We start from the raw sequence: 20673 nt of genomic DNA on the forward strand, positions 1-20673 counted from the left end.
CTGCACCGGCCTGAGAAGCATGTCAGTGTTAATGTTTTCTCCCTTATCTCCTTCTGCAGAATTGTTTTTGTTGTAGCTGTGTTACGCATCACGCAGAGCACAAAGAATCTCTGGTTTATGGACACGTTCAGGTGACACTTGTTCTCCTGTAAACCTGGATGAGCAGATAAGGCCTCTTATCTGTTAGGCTGCAAACTTACAAAACACAGGAGTTCTATAACACACAACCTGAACAGGACAACTCACAAACAGGAGGTCAAATGGTCTAAATGCTGTCATTGTCTGTGTCAGTGACATATCACAGGCAACACACACTGCTGTGTTTGTGTTCCTGGAGGATATTTACTTAAACAAGACGTTTCACAGAATGAAATCTGGATGTAGATTGTAACTGGAACAAATGTCGCATAGAACTTGGTTGAGTTGATGCGAAGTCAGCAAACCATCTATGGAGATGTTCACGAGGTGTTCGCACACACACACACACACAAACACACACGCACACATGCACGTCTCTTTATAGTTGTGAGGACACACATTGGCATAATGCTTTCCCTATCGCCCTTTACCACAACCTTAACCATCACAGACGAACGCCTGACCTAATTCTAACCATAACCATAAAAGCAACTCGTAACCCTAAAACAACCATTTAGAAGTGGGTCAGAAATTTAAGACCGGACAAAATACTGTTTCTCTGCATCAGGTCTGCAGGCTCATGATAGTCCTCTCAAAGATGTTTGTACAAGTACACACACATAGCAAGCATATGCAGCAAGGTAGTTAAAGGAGATAAACAGCTACTTCTAACTTTCTCTGCTAGGTACAATATGTTCCTTCACATGACACAACCAGCTGCGTTGTGAAGCTGCCATGTCGCAGCTCATAAATCATCAGAAGAAGAAGTTACAATCTGGTGGAGAACAATCCTGACTCTGAACCCGACGCACTGTTGCAAACTTCAGGCCTTGATATACTTTCAGTTCATTTCAATTCAGTTATAAAAATACAGTTCAACGAGCAAACCCTGTGGAGCGAGACAAACCATCTGCCTCGCCCGGTCGGGGTGAGAGGAGAGAGACGTGGGGGAGAGAGGAGAGAAGAGGGACACAACAAGGAAGTTAGATACATTTGAGCATTGTACGAGAGGCAGGGAATACCAGACCACTCCTGAGGTGGATTTAAGACAAAAAGTGTTTGTATGTTCCAGGTGTCTGGGTGTGAACAAGATCCAGATGTGTGTGTGTGTGATAGAGATCCAGATGTGTGTGTTATAGGGGTCCAGATGTCTGTGAGTTATGAGGATCCAGGTCTCTGTGTGTGATCGGGATCCAGGTCTCTGTGTGTGATCGGGATCCAGGTTCCAGAGGCCGTGGTACTGAGGCTAGTGATGGATGAGCTGCTGCTGCCAGGAGCTCAGGGTGAGGCACGCCAAGAATGTCTGCAGAGATTCTGTGTGAAAAGCAGGTTCAAGGAAACGTAGATAAGACGTTAATGAAACTCAATCTGATGTGAGAAGAAAATCCCATAAACACTGACAACTGTTGATCCACCAACTCACAATTCTCAGTAAAATGTTTATACAATAAAGGGAATACTTAAATCCATGTTGTTTTATGACTTTGGGCGTTTGTCTTTCTCACACCCAGTGGACAGATGAAAGTCAGCAGGGACTTATCTTCGGCTCCTTGGCTTTTTACATCTTCACATCCTATTTGGCACTTTCATAACACAACTGTTCTTTTATTTTGAGACACAACATTTGCGATTGTGCGTCAGGAGTCTGTCGCTTGCTGATTGTGACAAATTAACTCGACCTCCCTCTGTGCTATTGTGGGATGGATCTGAAGAAAACCATATCTTCTTCCTGCTGGTTGTCGGGAATTTAAGCTTTAAAATCTTTACTTGGAACATTTTTGGGGGGGGCGTGAAGTCACACCTGCAGTGTTTTACTGTTGCACCATATGATACGTGCATGATACTACGCCTCCCTTCCAGTGTAGCAAAACATGAACGCACCACAACAATTTGTACCTGTTTTTCTGGCCTATAAATTAAAAGGGAACATACTTTCCAGGGGTGGGTTTGGGTTTCCATAACATTCCAGTTTTTCGGGCACAACCTAAGAGCCGATCGCTGATTTGCTAATCGTTGGGCGTGTTGTGTTTTGAAATCGTGGTGTGTTTGCTATTTCAGCATAGTTGCTGTTGTTCAGTCAGTGTGTAGCCTCACCGCAGGTTTAATAATATTTCCATGTGTTTCCAGGTGTTACACTTTAGTGGATACAGGTCTAGTTCGGATTTGAAGACAAAAGATATTATAATGTATTTAATTAAATCATGAAACTAAACACAGAGGGTGGAGCAAAGAATTTTATTTGAATATGTCAGTGCTGTAGATAGCAACGGCACATGGTAACCAGGCAAGAATATAAGACTAATTTCGTATAAACTCCAAAAAACATATTTATATTATTATTATTATTATTATTATTATTATTATTATATCTTTCTTTCTGTGTAACTTTCCATGAAATAATCAGCCCTTTTTAATGAAGTGTCACAGAACAATGTAAGTATCAATCCGCAGCTGCACTCACACTAAACAGAGAACAAACGAAATTTATTAAAATACACACATATTGGTTAGACCTGGAAAGTAAGAGGAACAGCAATGTGACCGTAGGACCAACAAGAACAAGACATAAGACAATGCAACCAAACCTACTGAATTATGAATGTACTGCATGTGTGTGTTGTCCATGTATAGAATGAGAGATCAGATAAAACCCCAATGTCTGGGACCCTCAAGGGATGAGCGTTTTGATAATGGATGAATATATGGGTGAACAGATGGATGAATTTGTGATGGAGAAACACGACATTACACTGGATTCTGCTGAAACTTCACATGTTGAATCTGTGTCACAGTAGTCCACTTTCAACCTCTGACCTTTGACCTGCCTTTTCCTGTTTGATGGTCAGTTTTATATGATTGGATTATTAACCTAGCAATGGTCCCACCCCCCCAGAAAAGGACATTTTTGATTTGTTGAATTATAAAGTTTGGTTTGGTTTCCAACAGAAAATAATGTTTTAACTTCCCACATAGTGTTGATCGTGATCCACTGGCAATTGGTAGTTTACTTCTCTGACAGATCTTCTTGTGATATTCTTTAAACCATCACTGATAAAGAATTTGAAATATTGAATATGGACCCACGGAAAACACTAAACAACCAGTGAAGTGCATGCTGGGAATTTATTTGAGCCTGAAACACCTTTACAGAATGTTATAGACACTCAATCAGGCCAACAACCAGGTATCACAACTTAGAATGAGTTCCAAAAGATAATAAGACCGTTAAAGTCCCATGAGACCACACAGAGTGGGTGAAGAAGGATTCTGACTCACTCCATCATCTCAGACGTGCAGGTATGTAAACACACAAAACTCACAACCGTCTGATCTGTGGCTCAGTCTGTCTGAAGGTCTGTGGTGAGCTGTGTGATGTAAACACATAGTTATGGCTTGTGTTGTTTCGTGGGTCACATCACTGTGTGGTAATGTTCAGGTGTGTTTGTCAGTCTGTGTGTGTGTGTGAATGTTTGTCAGTGTGTGTGTGTAGGTGAGCTTCATTCCTAAGGATAAATCAACCATTAAAAGTTAACTTCTGCTCTGATGTGAAGCTTAATTACATTCTTGGTTTGGAATTCATCCCAGTGAAGGCTTATGTGGAAATATCTCACTTATTAAAAGCCCTCAGCCGTTATCTAATGATTTTCATTCATGGGCGACGACCGTAACATGGGAACATTTCTCTCCTTCCATGTCCATGTTTGTGTCTGTGTGTCGTTTCTGCTCCGGTTTCAGATTCACTCAGTGTCCTCTTCTCTTGTGCCACAGTGATCTGCTGTCTGCTCCTCAACAGCCATTAATGTCATTAAGGTCTTAATCCAATTTTAGGCCTGGTCCCCGATCAGCTGCTGCCACATGCCAGCACAGAAGTGTTCTCATTTGGTTCCTTTTGTGTGGCCTCTGTGACTCCTGCTGTACAACATTAATGATAAAGGATTCCAAGGTTAACTGAATCAATATGCAGGATGTTTCATTAAACCCTAGGGGGAAGTAAATATCACCTTAAATAAATAACCATATTAGTGACTGAATTTGAATGTTTACCACTGTTATTTTTTTTCATTGGAGTTAATCATTGGTAATAATTATAAGAAGGTGTTTAAAATAGTTTTTTTATTCATCTTCATACATATATCTATTTGCAGGGCCATTGTTAAATAAATAATGTATTTATATTGTTTGTATTATTATGTTGTATCAGTTGCACGAAAGTTACATTGATTTTGTGTGTCAATTTAATAACTTTCAACACACAATGATTTGAAATTTTATGTAAAGCTATATACATATATATGTGTGTGTGTGTTTATTTATATTTGTAATTTTGTATTTCTTCTGCGGAGAAACCCATATCAAACCTACAAACAAACCACAGCCACAAATCACTGGATTCAATGCCCTGCTTTCTGCTGCCTTGTTATTGCAGGCGACACGTTTGAACCAGTTTAACTCAAGGGGTGTCACGTTTTCCAATCAATAAGTCATAGGTAAACTGATCTGGGTTCCCACTGGGCAACATTCCAGCTGGAGCGAATCATCCAGAGTCCAACTATAGGACAATCCAACTCTTTTACTATTTTCAAACCTTATTAGCTCATTATCTTATACCATCCCTCCCTGAATCATGTGTTGATGATGATGATGATGATGATGATGCAAAGTTTCTTGAGGTCATTGTTTGCGCTCTCTCTCTCTCTCTCTCTCTCTCTCTCTCTCTCTCTCTCTCTCTCTCTCTCTCTCTCTCTCTCTCTCTCTCTCTCTCTCTGTTGGCGGGTTGCTTTGTTTTGCTTAGGCACACCCACATATTGACGTCATGAGAAAAGTGAGCGACAATGTGCTGAGAGGAGAGAGAGAGAAACACACGTACTCTCTCTCTCTCTCTCTCTCTCTCTCTCTCTCTCTCTCTCTCTCTCTCTCTCTCTCTCTCTCTCTCTCTCCTTCCCTCCCTCCCTCCCTCCCTCTCTCTCACCGGTGTGCCGCAGGTCTGGAGACTTTTAACAGCAGCCGGACCGTCGACGTTCCCCACAGACGACTGAAGCTCTGAAGGAGGAAGCTCGCTTTATAACTATTATTTACTTTATTCGTTTATTTATTTATTTGTACGGCATTTGCCATATTTCAATCAAAGATGAACGGAGTCACGAGAAGCCTGTGCACCTTTCAGGACATCAGAAATCAAGACAATGAGGTAAGTTACTTAATATTCTTTTTAAAGATTTCTTCATATTATCTACTTCTAAGGAGGCATTTGTGTATTTCTGTGTCAAAATGAATGAAACATGATTGATTTCATCAGGAAGAAAGGATCAAGATATTCTTTACAAACAATTTTCTCACTTCTCTATTTTCTTTGTTAAGTTATGAGTTGATGAGTTATTACATTTTCTTTACTGGACTTGTAGAGGACGCGTGTAATGAAATGCAAAAGTCCAATATATATTGAGATGTTTCTTATTCATGTTTTTGAAAAAGCTTTGCTGTTTTTCACGTGGAGCTGAAATGGGTCCGTTAATATAAAAGAAATAATGTATACAAATGAAATCTAATAATGAAAAAACATTAATCTGGATACAATCGTCCAGCCTTATAACTGAGAGTCTTCACCAAGTGTGTTTACAGTAAAGTCTCAGGCCCTTGTAGTAATTAAAGTATTAGTTCCTCCTCCCCCATTAAGGCTCCTGCTCACATCAGTTATGGGCTTACAGTCGCAGTCGTGACAGTCACAAGTCGCAGGACGTGTAAAAGCTTTTTGCTCGTGCAGCATGTGCACCACCTGTGCATGTACAGGTTGGTTTAACAGGATCAAACAGTAGAAGACACTTGCTTGACTCACTCCGTGTACTTTGCTGCAGGATAGTTGTTTGAGTCTAGCTGCTCGTCTTTATTCCCTGTTTGTGGCTCTGCTGGCTTAATGATTTACCTGAAGAAGAAAAGTGTCAGTGCTCATGAGGCTGCAGGGCAACATGACACTTTCCCCTGATCAGCGCTCGTTGTGCTGAGCCCCTGCAGTCAGCAGCACACCAGACCACTGATACCATCACATTCTGCTGTTCAGAAACCGACCACAGAGAAAACATTCAGCCATGACTTTGTTGAATAAAACCTATAGCTGATATGGATTAGTGCCGACAGAGAGTCAGATTATATAGTTGTGTCAACAGTGTAGCCTTTTGTATCACTTCCATTTGTGTAACCCTTGGACCTACAGATAGGTCAGAGTGTACAAAGGGCAGCACCACACACAAACTTCACGAACTGATTAACGGAGGTGAAGAAAAGGGTCAAAAAGCAAAAAGAGAAACTCCATATTTGTTCAGCCTGTGCCAATGTTTCACACATCACATTCACATTATGACATGCGAGCGCTCGGCTTCGAACGCAGCACGAGTTCATCGGTATCGACGTCAGATCCACAAGTCAAACAGTCCCACGCCCACGGTATTTGCATATGAGATACTGTGATAGAGGTCAGGCTAAATAAGGAAGGTGAGGGTGAGGTATTTCACCTCCACACGAAACATAGCACAGAGCGATTATTCGCCCAAGCTACGCCCTGACCGTTCATCAGGAAGAGAGTGGAGGAGGAATGTACCTGGTGAAACCACTCTGGAACAAAAGGTTCTTTTATTGTGGAAGGTATTATTTGAAATATCTTTTATTGTGACACAATTGGTCCTCTTTGAAAACTTGTTTAGAAAGTTTTTTTTCCCCTCTCTTTTTAAAGTCCATTAGTATTACACGTTTATTCATCAATGCAGACGTTTGGTTTCCCTGCAGCGGGTGACTCAACACATTCCCTCTATCAGTCCTCATCCTCAGTCCCCCTCTCAGTCAGGAGTGTCTGACATCACAGGCTGGGAATCAGCCTAGCGTGACAGAACTGCGTCTGTGTAGCTGAACGACGGCAGCATGTTGCAGCACACCTGGTTCGCACGCCACGCTGAGCAGAGAGAAACAGCCACAGACGTTATTATTAGTGATATTAAGATGACTGCATGTAGTCTGCAGCTCGCACGTCATGCTATAGATCCGTGTGCCTGGAGGAGGTGTCTCTACTTTCTAGTCCCCACATGATGATGAGACACACGTAGAACCACTCAGCTCTTCACTTCACACCTCAGCTCTTCCCTTTGAGATTTACCAAACCTCTGACTGGAGCTTTGAGTTGACACAGACTGACGACTGACGCAGGTCGAGGCCTCCGTCAGCCAGACACTAAGAACCTTCACTAAGCTGAGGCATTCAGCTGATGTGAGTGAGTAGATGTTCTAAAAGATTCAACAAAAAACCAGGGCTGCTGCTGATGACCACAACAGCTATTTTCAGATTAGCAGATTATTTTCTCTATTAATTGAGTCATACTTTAATCAAATGTCAATCGGAAATGCCATACTTTACAAGCTGAGCATTTCTTACTGATTCGACAAAACAAAAAGTGCTAAGAGTATATTTTAAGGTTATTTATATTGAGATATATATTTATATTTATATTAAACCTATGGTCACACATAGATAAACAAAGAAAAACCACAAATCCTCATGTTTGGAGAGACGCTGCATGAAAAATAACTTTAAGATTATCAAAATAGTTGCCATGATATTCTTTTGATTGATTGATTGATTGATCCCTTATCGTCTCGGATTCTTTACTCAAACATTTTCCTCCTTTAAACTCCCCTCATTTAAAGTGAGGCACGGAAACTTGGGTGTTGTGTAGATACCAAAGATTTGAAATGACACCTTCAGCGCTCTCACCTGTCGGCTCAGGGTGTCGCAGGCCGAGGTTTCTGATGCGGTTGGACAGAAGACAAGAGAGACATCTGTGCAGCAGGGAGAGGAAAGCAGAGCCTGAGAGGAACAGAGGGATTTAAAGGATGAAGAGATCACACACACACTTTTGGTTTGTTATTCAGGACACGGCACACCTGAAGGCACGACGGGATGCTTTACAGTTTGGTTTCCCGAGTTGAGAAATTGAATATCAGGGAGTCTTCTTTTAAATGGCCACAGCTCCGAGGGATGTTTCCTGAGTCTTGTCCCACATTCAGAAGCTCTGGCTGTTAATCAGTGACATTCTCAGGGAGGCAGTCGACCCTCAGCTCATTTAACGCCGATGATTTACAGGCCTCCTGATGCCAAGGTCCAAGACAAAAGCGTCTTCATGCCCTCTAAAGCCTTTCAGCTCGGCCATGCCCTGTGATCTGTTGTGCCCCTTTTGTCTGTGTGCCCAGCAGTGTGGACGCAGTGTGTGTGTGTGTGTGTATGTGTTTAGTTTCAGGTTTCTGCCCTGTTATAAAGGTAATGTGTACTTTGACTTGCAATGTGCATCCGTGTGTGTGTTTTCCCGCATGTGAGCACCTGTGTGCGTGTGCATGCCTGCGTCACTGTGCACATCCAACTGGTTCCTTTGTGTGCGTTCCCAACAAGTCTCGTATTACAGGTTGGCTTTGCGGGTGGTATAGACAGCATTTGTGTGTGTGTGTGGATATACAAGAGAAAAACAGACCAGCGTGTAAGTCGTGGATGGCGGAGCAAGGATTAGCTCAGTCTTTGTCTCCTCGTCTATGAAGGGCCACAGAAAGTTGTATAATGACGGATTCCCTCCTAACAAACCGCGCACTGTTCCCTTCTCCAACCCCCCCCCCCCCCCCCCCCCTCTCTTTTCTTCCCCTAATCGCTGTGGCCTAGCTTTCAGGTTACTGTAATTTGAGAGGAAGCCATGCTGAATAAGAGGGGGAATTTTTTTACTTGCATTTCTCTCACTTCTGTTTGTCCTATAGTTGGACCCCCACCCTATCCATTATTAGGCTATTTCCTCTGTTTCCTCTTGTTGACTTGTTACTTTGTTATGACCTGCTCGTCTCTCTCTTCAACTCTTTTTTCCATGACTATATTTCCTGAGTAGATACCCAGCTTATCATAAAGGCCTCGTCTATAGAACACATGGCTTTTCTTCCATAACCTCTCTCCACTCGTTATCATTGAATAAGGCAAAGCAGTTCACTTCCTCCTTCTGGCTTACATCAAGGCCGAGGCATTCTCCATATAAGGGGCTCTCTACAGTAGAATAGCTTTTATTCACTTTGAATGGCAACAACTTATGGAATAAGCAGAACGCACATCGAGTCACCGTTCTGAATATTTCAATCCTATCACATGAATGTAGATGTTCCAATTTCAGAAAAAAAAAAATGCACTTTAAGGTTTATAAAGCCACTTTAAGGTTAACGTTTTTAAAAAGTTTGCATTTATAACGTTCAAATAAGAAAAAAACTAATGTGCGTATACACACTTTTAGTCTTGTAAGAAAATACTTATTAGGAATTCAGGCCATTGTAAAATATCTCCAATATATCTTTTGATGTAAGTGTGCACACTCCTCTGTAGTTGGTTGAGTTGCTTTGCATCTATTCAGTTATTTGACCCCAGGAGAACGTGGCAGACATTTCTTCTCTCTCTCTCTGCCTGTTTCATATCAGTGAGGCGACATTGAGGAGGACACAGAGAACACTGGGAGATAAACAGAGTGGTTTGCATTGGCTGGAGGGAGTTGTATAATGTTTTTGACCTTCCTCCCTCACATCCGCATATTTGTCCTCGTACACACACACTCACTCGGCATCACTTATAAGGGGATTCCCTGAGCTGGAACACACACACACAAACACACACACACACACACACACACACACACACACACACACACACACACACACACACACACACACACACACACACACGGTTACATCCAGTTTAAGACCTTTACTGTTAAAGAATTTGAAAAAAAACTTTGTATGTCTGTGTTTTTTGCTTTTTTTCAAAACCTTTGCCTCTGACCTACTCCTCCCTATCATTCATGCCAGATAGCTTATGGCTTCTATGAGCCGTCGTTGCCATGGGAATGTTGTGTCTTGCTCAACATTACATTTTCTGCCCACTTTGCCAGAAATCCAGCCGCCGCTTCCAATTGGCTGCGAGCGTCTGGAGGATTTCCTCCTAAGTCCCTCTGACGTCCATAGCACACAATTTAAACCGAAACAGTCTGTCTCAGTGCAGCTGGGGAAAACGTTCACTCTCACTGTGACGCTCGTCCCCCTCTCTTTTACTAGCCGTCCCCCCCCCGCCCCTCCTTATGTGGAGTATGACTCAGTCTCTCCTCCTCTTTATTCTCCTCCTCAAAATAGTCCACAATCCGTCTCTCCGTGCCATCACATAACGGTCTCTTTGTGGAGTCGCTTCATCTTTTTCCTCTCTACCCTCTTTCAGGAGGGGTGCAGGCGGCTGCGGCTCACACTGCACGACCAGAGCCAGGCAGCTCGGAGCACAGAGCAGCACCGGCACAAGGTAAGAACTTCCTGCGTCTGATAAAACGTTATAAAAGGTTATTTAACAGCAGAGCAATGAGGAATCTGGACATCAGAACAGGGGGAGACAGAGGAGAGTGTAATGTTGGAAAGTTGCATATGATAAGTTTAAATACAGGATTTGGAGACTTATGTTATTCAAGATGATATCCTGTTATATTTAAATTGGCCTCAGATCTTTAATGGACAAGTGTATGTTTAAATACTTGAGTGAGACAAAAAATGTATCATCTGCAGGGGACGGTTCTGTCGTTCAGGCCATATTTGGATCTTAAAGCTCGAGCGTGATGGATTAGCTCCGAGCCGTGGTGCGTTCACACATCTCTCACACCACATTCCTGCACACAAACCGTGTAGGGATGCCAGCGGTGTGTACACATACCACAGCTTCCATCCGCTTTTCATCAGCACCATTCCCTCGTACTGAGGACGCCTCAAGAGAACCATTGTTCCACCAGAACCAGCACCAGAGTTAGAACTGGGGTTACATCACGTCGCCTCCCTCCCTCGCTCCATCTCTGTTTATGGTTATAACCGAGACTGTTTACGACTTTCAGAGAAGCAGCAGATGTTTATGGGTGGGAGACACACACCCACTCTGGAATTATTGTCTGAGGACACAACTTAGAGAAGATATTTTATTCTGACATAATAACTGCTACTTAATAGGTTAATTGAATTAGATGTTCCGAGCAGAGGTTTCATAACAGTTACTGAACTCGAGTGCTTTTGGCAGTTCGTCCCTTTCACAACAAACCTGATCCAGTGTAAACAAAGCCACAGTGACTTCACGCCCATGTATCACAGACGCAGTCACAACAGGGCATCTGCTGTCAGGTTAGAGGTTCGATCCCAGTTTCCCCCCCAAGACACTGACCCCCAGATTCCCCCTAACGCTGTGCTGGCAGTTTATGAGTTGTGTACCAAAGAGAAAGTGCTGCACTATTTTTATAAATATTTCTCTGCTCTCCACCCTCCAGCCAGTCGGACGAGCGTACGCACTGGTGCAGTCGGCCAGCGACAGGACACCTGTGACCCCCGAGCCGGTCAAACCTGCAGACACGCACGTGGAAGTTATCAAAGTGAGTCGGACGGAATGTTCTCTCTCGTGTTGTACAGAAGTCTCACAGTGAATTAGTGTGTTTGCCTTGTGGTTGTGTTGGTGTTTGACATCCGTGACTCTCCCCGGGTCCAGGTGTATCTGGAGGCGCGCAGACAGGAGCAGCACAAACACCAGCAGAGCCTGAAGATGCTGTCGGAGGAGGTTTCACAGATACAAGAGGTCAGTCTCTGGACACTATCTCTCTAATGTAGGAACACAGCTGCAGTGTATCAGCCCTGTCTCCTGGGCGCTGGAAGAATTTGCATCATGTAAATTCCTTGTCGCTCTCGTCTGTGCCTCTTCCACTCTTAGTTTCTCTCTGTCGAGTGTTGAGCACGAGTTTAAATACTCTAAAGAAAATAATCTATCATAACATCTCACCAAGATAACATCTCACTTAGTATTATCTCTCTATTGTCCTCAGGTGAGGTATTGCCTGAAGTCACTGAGGGAGCAGATGGCGGCCAAAAACAAGGTAGGTCTATTTTGGGACACTTTGACGGGGCTTTGCTGTCGGTTGACCTCGCGTCCGGTGCGCTTCAAGGCATTTCCTCCACCTCTCATCTCCCTCTTTCACTCTTCCCTCGCTCACTTCTTCCTTTTCTCCCCCCCAGCCGCACACAAACGGCTGGAAAGTCAGCGTCCCCTTCAGAAAGAGCTCCTCGTCTGCCCCCAAGGGAGAAGCCAAAGCCGACGTACAGGTGAGCAGACTCTCACGTGAGCGACCCCCAGCATGTGCAGAATATGTGGACGTGTCAAATCTCAAGTATCATAGCCGGAGTCCTCCGTGAGTGTGTCTCTAAACAATGAAGTTGGCAGCCAGAAGGCACACAGATAAACAGAGCTCTGAAAATGAAAGAGACAAACAGAGATGTGATACAGGCTAAAGGAGAATAAAAAAGAAACTTAGGAGTGAATACAGTATCCGTGCAGCACCCCGGGGAGTTTTAAAATGTGTGAGAACGCTGCTCTAGCACAAAGTGTTCCTCCGCCTCCCTGTGTTATTGTGCTCAGGCCTCATTGTTCCCAGCATTCCACAGATGCTTCATCTTTTAATAGTATTGTTGCCGTCTTTCTGGACAAGCCTCTACTGGTTTGTATGTCAGCACAGTTTCGTACCAGCACAACAAAGCCGACAGCCCCGTGTTTGGCCTAATTGTTTTCAATGTAATTATAGCCTTTATCTGTGACTCAAGCTACGGCTTACTCGCTGAAGTGTTGTGGAAGTAGAGAGGGGAACACTATAGGCATGATCTCACTGCTCCAGTGACGCACGCCGACACGCCCGTTTTCTTTAAGACGACCGAACCCACCGAGCTTGGACCAGATTTAACCTTACATCATCAGAAAAGTATCTTTCTCTCTATTTGACCGTTTTGCTGAATATCTCATTGTTTGTCTCATAGGAAGTGGATGATGAGGCGGAGAGGACCAAGCTGAGGGAAGTCAGTAAACGCTTGTATGCGCAGCTGCAGGAAGCTGAGAAGAAACATCAGGAAGAGAGGGAGAGGCTGCAGGTAAGATACTCACACACACACACACACAAACACAGACACACACACACACCGACACACAGCACGATGCCACAAACACGACACAGTGCTTTTTGGACCTTTCATCTAAACTCCCTGTTTTCCCTCCAGGCTGAGGGCACCAGGCTGAGGGAGCGTGTGAGCGACCAGGAGGAGAAGTTGAAGACCACAGAGGAAGCCGGCGAGAGGAAAGACCAGCGCCTGGATGAGCTCCAGAGGCTGCTGGGAGGGATGGAGCAGGAGAGCTCCACCCTGCGGGAGACGATCCGCAGCCGGGAGGAGGAACTCCGCGAGCTGCGCAAGATCAGAGAGGAGGGCAAGACAGGGGACCAGAGGTCAGCTTATAAACACACACAAACACACACACCCACACAATCTCCTTGTCAATCATTGCCAATCGATTCGCCGATACTGTTCCATAAAGTTAACGCCTTTGGATTTCTTTCAGGGCTGAACAGTTGGAGAAGGAGGTGGCCATTCTCAAAGAGAAGATCCACCATCTGGACGACATGCTGAAATGCCAACAGAGGAAAGTCAGACACATGATTGAGCAGGTGAGACACACAATGCGCGAGTCTAAAAGCAAACACGCTGCCTGGATCTCTGTGTGCATATTTGTGCAGGATTAACTCACTGTTTGACTGCGTGTTTGTTCGTCTTCAGCTCCAGAACTCTCGCATGGTGATCCAGGAGAGAGACCGCGTGATCAAAGAGCTGGAGGAGAAAGTAGCATTCCTGGAGGCGGAGGTAAGAACAACTCTTTTCTCTGAATTTATGGCATCTCAGTGGAACTTAGAATCAAGGGTGATGGTTCAGTGAAACACAGGAGAAAGGAAAACAGATCCCACACTACCTGATCTCTGCAGAGGAAGAGATGACATGCAACTACTCTCTGTTTGTCCGTATTAATATCAACATTTATTACTACTCTTTTATTTCTTCTTTTTTTATTCTCTATGCACCTGTTTAATTCCTTTTTTTAAATGCTTCTTTTTTGTATTGTCTTCTTTTGCTCTTAAAATGTGTCATTGTGCCTTTTATATTAATGTTAAAGCTCTTTGACTTGTGATGAACTGACCCCTGACCTCTGCTGTGTGTGCAGAACCGAGAGATGCATGACCAGATGGACTATTTCCTGGGAAGACAGAGGTCCAACTCCTACCTTTCATCAGAGCGCAACCCCCAGATTGTCTACAGGTAACTTTAGTATTCATTTATTTATTTCAAATGTAGCCCTTATTCCTCAATGAAGAATCGTGCTCTTGCTGTTCCCGGATCACAAAATAACAGACTTCATTATTTCTCTCTCTCTCTGTCTCGCAGTAAACAACTCAAGCCGTCCAACTTATCCAACAAGCCACTCCCTTTCATCAAAGTCATCGAGATCAAGTCATGAAGCGACTGTTCAGGTGACGGACACGTTTCTGAGGCGACGGCCACAGAACCACGACAAAAAACCTTTTCCATAGAGACTGCAACACAACAACAGCTCCACTCCCGGGTCTGAGGGCGTGAACGCTGCCAGCTGAGCGTCCGGGACCGAGACACTTCCACTAACCACAAACACTCCTGAAGGAAACTGCGTGGCGTTAGGCAGCACACATACATGGGGTTCATTGTGTGTCTGTATAAAGAGGGATTGTATGTCGGCTTTGATTTAGATACATTGAGTGTGCGGATACACCTGATGTGCTTTTAAAGTTCATCATATAATACAGCAGCACACTGTCTGCATGTGTGTCCTAGTCCTGCCCCTGTTTTCAGCACTATTTTGACCTTTGAGTTTTGGGGATCTGTGTTGTTGTGTTGAATGTGTGTTGTGTGCATTGGGCAGGATAGCAGAGCTTTTGCTAAAGTGGACAATGATGTTATTAAGTCCATATGAACAGTAATGTAGCACCAGTACACTGTAGCTAACTCGGCTGTTGTGACAGATCAGTTTTACGTTAAAATCATTAACCAGAGGATGTGAATCCTGTGTCCTTGTCCTCATTAGCCACTCACACATGATTTCACCATCACTGAGTGAATGTTTGATGCTGCAGCACGTGACCACTCACTGGAGCCACGACAAAGACGTGGGACTTTTAAGCCCAAAACAACAATATGGCACTTAAAGAAACTGTGAGGAAGCAGAAGGATAAATTAATATTTTCACAAAGCATTTCAGGTCCCTGCCATTATGTGTACTGTCTATTTGTTTTGTACATATTATTAATTATTGGGATTTGATGTTTTAATTTACGCCTAACAACTTTCTCCTTTGTATTTATTTATATTGAATAAAATAATATAGAAAGACAAGTTATGTTGTGTCTTTTTATCCATTATCTGAGTTAGTAGGTTTTTTTAAAAATTAAAAAAAGGCCTCATGTCACAGTGGATTACCATGGAGAGGGCTCCATCTGCTGGAAACTGTTTACAACAACAATTTAGAACTGCACTCAGAGCACAGTCCTGCGCAAAAACCTGAATTCCTTTTAAATTCAATCAAGCCAGATCGAATTTACATTTATTAATATCAGCTCCCTAAATATGCCAGATTTTTTAATTAATATCCATTTATTATTCAGTGGAAAATCTTGTTGTTAAATTAAGTGATAAAAATCGAACAAACATAACATAACCCTTCTTAGCAGTGGTCATTATTGTCATGTGTCGACAAAAAAACCATTGTACAACAACTCAACTTTATGTTAATTTTTATTTGGATGGCAACTTATCAAGTAAATACCACAACAACAAAAAAAATAATCATTCAGGCACGAGAACTCCTCCCGGGGAATCCTTAACACCTTTCAGGCAGAACCAGGTCAGAGCAACCCCAGGGACAGAACCTCTTAGTCAGAGGACATGGACATACTGGAATACTGTTAAATAACATTGCACTGAGGGAAATTATTAAGTTACAAGAGCACTTAATCATCAAAATTCATCAAATCAAGTATGGCTTCTGGAAAACAAACATTTGACACTTAAAACGAGGCTGAATTTACAGCAGCAGATCAACAGTAGAGACGCAAACAGACACAAACAGACACAAACAGACGCAAACAGACACAAACAGACGCAAACAGACACAAACAGACACAAACAGACACAAACAGACACAAACAGACACAAACAGACGACGTATTCAGTGTGTGATTCTCAGTAAAGTGAAGCAGCCATTAACACCAGTAGCACCCGCAACTATCAGCATGATTAAATACAGTGGGATAGGTTCAACAATCCTGCATAGGCTTTTACATTGTGCAATAAATACTGATTGTCTTCCGCCATTGCATATTTGCATTTTTGTTTTGGTCAAGTCAACCACACTCGTTACAGTCACAGTATCTGTGTACGTATATAAAGCGCTGACACATGATATAATACGGAATATAGGCTAAAGCTACACTTAGGTAAAGAGCACTAGGCCAGTAGTCTGATATGGACTGTGCAGTAAAACAGGTCATATGTGTTAATGTAGGAAGGCTGTGTTTTTGTTACATCACTTGAAAAGGATGCGGCGACAGTAACCCCATCCCAGTCCACAGCAGCTGGAACCACTGGCCACACTGCCTCGACCTTTTCCTTTGGTCGGCCATCAGCGGTTGGTTTTCAGAGCGTACTGTCCAGAGTGTTGTAGTTGTCTTTGAAGTTCTTCAGCTCCAGGAAGTGTCTGGGCCTCTTGCTGCGCTGCTGCAGCGTAGAAATGAGGTAGGTGGTCTGGGTGGGGGAGGAGGCGGAGCTCGCCGGCTCCGTGGTGCTGGTCAGGTCTTTGGCTGCAGACTGGTGGTGCTGGCTGGGAGTGCTGCTGCTGCTGCTGTGAGACCTCACGCTGCAACAGTGAAGAGAGAAACAGCTTGAACCCAGTGTGTGATTAACATTCCACATTGGGATTAAATTAAGAGCAGAGCTGTGAGAGAGCACTGCGGGCGAGAGGTTTGTGTTTACTCACGCAGACGCCAGCTCAGTTAGAGCTTCCTGGTATTTTAAGAACTCTGCCTCACCAAAAACCTGCAGACAAAGATGGGAGCCAAAGAAAGCAAATCCACGATATGATACTCAAACGCCTTATTGACCCTTTCAAAGAAAGAATGAAGATTTTCATGCTTCCTCCCATCTGTCAACGGCATATTACAGTACACATAAGATTGGACTGGACTTGCAATTACAATCATAATCTGTAATTTTTATGTGCTAGGCCATAATACAGGCTACAGATTTGAAATAATTGATCTTTATTTTATGTTAAATATATATATATGATACTTATCTCCAACAAGGAGGTTATGTTCTCAACCCCCTCGGTTTGTTTGTGGGTTTGAAAAAAACGCTCTACTGTGGGCCATTCTAGATCTTTAACTAAGTCTTTAGATACAATTTATTAGTTATTAGTTTTGACACAGGACTGCATAGGTTTCAAAACATGGTCCTAATTTGTTTGCTGAGATTATAAATCACAATTACTGATCACCTGCAATACTCACACACACTCCCATACTGACCTCAGCCCCATGTCTGGCTCTGTTGTATCCCTCCAGCACCGTGTCGATGAGGGAGCTTTGGCTGTCCCGGAACATGCAGTGGTTATTGCGTAGCTGCAGAACCCAGGTCCGAAATCGTTTCCCCGTTACAGCGGTGGACGTCCCACCAAGTTCGCGGAAAGGGAAATCTTTTGACAAGTAGCACAGGTAGTACTTTAACAGTGGAGATGGATTCAAGTGCTATCATGGCAACGCAAAACCAAACAGTGACAGGAAAGCTTACCAGTGTCTCTGATGGCATCCAGCGCTCTCATCCTGTACAAGTAGTCATAGGTACCTGCAACACACACAGATTCTTCTAGGCACTGGTATAAAATCATCAGGATAGTTTTAGGACTGGAGTGTAGGCATGTGTGTGTGTGTGTGTGTGTGTGTGTGTGTGTGTGTGTGTGTATCCAACCATTCTGTGCTCTATGCTTTATCCGGTCGTCATCTGGAGACAGCAGACGAGGCTCAAAGTGGATTTTCTGAACCTGACACAGTTTGGCTTCAATTTCTTGTTTCAGTTCCTGCAGCACAGACACAATGCTTCAGTAAACACGCAAGAAAAAGTAAAGTATCCAAATCTTAGTGAAACAGTGCACAGCTTGGTTCATCACTCTGGTTCATCATGGTGAGCGTCTTACCTTTGGTGCATTATGGCCGAGGGGAACATGTGGTCCTCTCCGAGACTTCACGGCAAACCGCATAATTTGTCTTTTGACAAAGATGAACAGCAAAACAAAAACCTATAGAGGAAGAATCAACATTAACCAATAATAAATGAATGAATGAATATACAGGTATATACACACTTGTTTATTTACTTGTTTATTTAGTTTAAGGTTACACAAGAAATGTTAAAGTTAGACCTTTAAATCAAAACCGGGTCTAATTCGAATCAATATCCAGAATAAAAATAAAGGATTTTTGAGCATTATGTCAAATTAAAATCCAAATCGTTTGAAATGATGCACACCTTTTTGGAAACGTGGATCTTCTATATTGAAAACACTATAACTTTATGCATGAACAATGAAAAGCGTGACTTAACACTACAGTACTTCTCATATTCATACCAGGCAACAATTTGATTCGTGCAATACTTGAGTACACAGCCACACAGAAGCTGCACTGATTATAGCTGGAGGGAATCAAACAGGAAACTTTGATCTGACTAAATGTAAGGTGTGCAGCCGGGGTGGGGGAGTGATCAGCGGATTGGTTTGATAAAACTTAGTACTGTAATAAGATTGGACAATTGGGCTAAAACATTATTATAACTAGTTCAGTATTTTAAACTTTTTTGTTTAAAGACTAAATGTTCGCTCCTGATGTGGTTTTAAACTCTTCTCTATGAGCAGAGAATCACTTGCTTAACAGCAAATATTTTATAAATCTTAGGTCAACCAGTCACTGTGTTTTTACAATGGACGTACATTTCTATTTTAAAAAGTTGTATGTATTATTATTACCATTGTTTATCACAAAGCCCCTAAGTTTCATTGATGTGTTTATAGGAATCTTATGGCCTTTTAAATGTGAGCTATTACAGCTCATTTGTAAATCACATCTGTGAACTTCAAACTGTGTGTGTGTGTGTGTGTGTGATCGCAGGGTTTGTGTAAGACCTTAGAAAGTCAGTGCCTTTAATAAGAAGTAGGTAAAAGTATAATGAGTAAATAATACGTGTTGTGTAGTGAAACTTATAGCTGTACAATGCTGTAAACTGGTGTGTATCGTGTGTATCTGACACAGTCTCGTGTACATCGTTGTTATCGTGAGTTTGAACTTGAGTTCGCTTCGGAGTTAGAAAGAGCTCGTCGATGACGAAGTGACGCGGACTCACCAGACTCCCGTAGGCCATGACAAGCACCACATTGACGCTGGACAGCAGAGAATCATTTTTCATTTTTCTAACCCGCCAGACAGATATCTGCTCAAAGTACGAACAACACGTCGAATGGAAAAAGTACACAGTCACATTTAGGAAGTCGCTTCTTTAAAAAAACATGGAGCCGCCGTCAAGCGAGAGGCAGAACAACAGGAAGTTAACAGAAAGAGAGAATTGTGCTGTTTGTCGCTACATGTCGCCGCTTTGTTGACTTCCGTGTTAGTCACATGACCGGTACGGACAGGCTGAGGTAATGCCTGATGTGCTCTACGGCCTCTCCTGCCCTCTGCTGGTGACTTATGAGTTGTTACAAGGAAGTACATTAAATAATAAATAATATAAATCACAGCAAAAGTCATATCAAGATCATAAATGTGAATAATTGATCAAAAACGCACATATTTGTCATTATTATTATTCTTTATTATATTATATGATATTCTGTATTTTTATTATAATTATAAAATTGTCAAAAAACTGGTGCATTATAGACATAAAACTGAAAATACAAAGAGTGCAATAACAAATGGTAGAAGCATTCTCGATAAATTAACAAAATAAAACAAACAAACCTCCTATTAATATATTTATGAAAACAAAAAAGGAATTAAACAATTGTCTAGTTAAAATCCATTTTATGAAAATGCTTTTATAAAAGAGGATCCTTGGAGTGAGGTTCTTTCACAGCTGAATGTCTGACCGCACTCTGTCTCCAGCCCTGGGTGGTGAGAGGAACAGCTGGTTAGCAGAATACAGATGTTTACAAATTATTAGTTACTTCATATCATTTTGTTATACTCATGTATTTCTCTATGTCATATTTTCTTTGTTATAACATAAGGTTTTAATTTGTTCCCCTGTTTTGAGTTTTCCCTTTACAAAGACACATACAAACAACAAAACAACAAAAACTCCTGTTAAACAATCTCTTCACTGACTGAAAAAAAGAAAAAGAGAACAATAGTCAATCCTGTAATTTCCAGCTCTGAGAGTCACATTAATGAAACGATACAAACCATTAAATCACCCAGTCCTCCCATTGTTGCTGTGTATTTGTGTTTTGCTTGAAATTCAATTGACTATTTATATCCACTGTGACCCACTGATTAAAAACCACAAACTGTCATTTCTC

The 20673-nt window shown here is 42.5% G+C and overlaps 2 protein-coding genes across 2 annotated transcripts; one reads left to right on the forward strand and one right to left on the reverse strand.

Annotated features, from left to right (window-relative positions):
* The first annotated feature begins 5094 nt into the window (after positions 1-5094).
* Positions 5095-15440, forward strand: tuft1a (tuftelin 1a). Its single transcript, XM_053433255.1, has 12 exons — positions 5095-5326; positions 10405-10482; positions 11483-11584; positions 11698-11784; positions 12029-12079; positions 12219-12305; positions 13011-13121; positions 13248-13471; positions 13585-13690; positions 13800-13883; positions 14239-14333; positions 14460-15440. The coding sequence occupies exons 1-12, from the start codon at positions 5267-5269 to the stop codon at positions 14530-14532; spliced, it is 1158 nt and encodes a 385-aa protein (XP_053289230.1). The 5' UTR covers positions 5095-5266; the 3' UTR covers positions 14533-15440.
* A 381-nt stretch (positions 15441-15821) lies between these two features.
* c10h1orf43 (chromosome 10 C1orf43 homolog) lies at positions 15822-19771 on the reverse strand. Its single transcript, XM_053432181.1, has 7 exons — positions 19497-19771; positions 18295-18396; positions 18069-18177; positions 17892-17945; positions 17630-17796; positions 17080-17138; positions 15822-16959 (listed from the first exon to the last, which is right to left on the reverse strand). The coding sequence occupies exons 1-7, from the start codon at positions 19557-19559 to the stop codon at positions 16740-16742; spliced, it is 774 nt and encodes a 257-aa protein (XP_053288156.1). The 5' UTR covers positions 19560-19771; the 3' UTR covers positions 15822-16739.
* Positions 19772-20673: the final 902 nt, after the last annotated feature.

The sequence above is a fragment of the Pleuronectes platessa genome, chromosome 10 (genome assembly GCF_947347685.1).
Source record: "Pleuronectes platessa chromosome 10, fPlePla1.1, whole genome shotgun sequence".
NCBI lineage: Eukaryota > Metazoa > Chordata > Actinopteri > Pleuronectiformes > Pleuronectidae > Pleuronectes > Pleuronectes platessa.

Bases quoted from the DNA above. Each gene is read 5' to 3' on its own strand.
- tuft1a (XM_053433255.1), top strand. From the start codon at position 5,267: ATGAACGGAGTCACGAGAAGCCTGTGCACCTTTCAGGACATCAGAAAT. The intron at 12,080-12,218 runs GTAGGTCTATTT...TCTCCCCCCCAG, and splicing joins AGATGGCGGCCAAAAACAAG to CCGCACACAAACGGCTGGAA. The intron at 13,884-14,238 runs GTAAGAACAACT...CTGTGTGTGCAG, and splicing joins TAGCATTCCTGGAGGCGGAG to AACCGAGAGATGCATGACCA.
- c10h1orf43 (XM_053432181.1), bottom strand. From the start codon at position 19,559: ATGAAAAATGATTCTCTGCTGTCCAGCGTCAATGTGGTGCTTGTCATG. The intron at 18,397-19,496 runs GTGAGTCCGCGT...CTTCCTCTATAG, and splicing joins TCATGGCCTACGGGAGTCTG to GTTTTTGTTTTGCTGTTCAT. The intron at 16,960-17,079 runs GTGAGTAAACAC...TCACTGTTGCAG, and splicing joins CTAACTGAGCTGGCGTCTGC to CGTGAGGTCTCACAGCAGCA.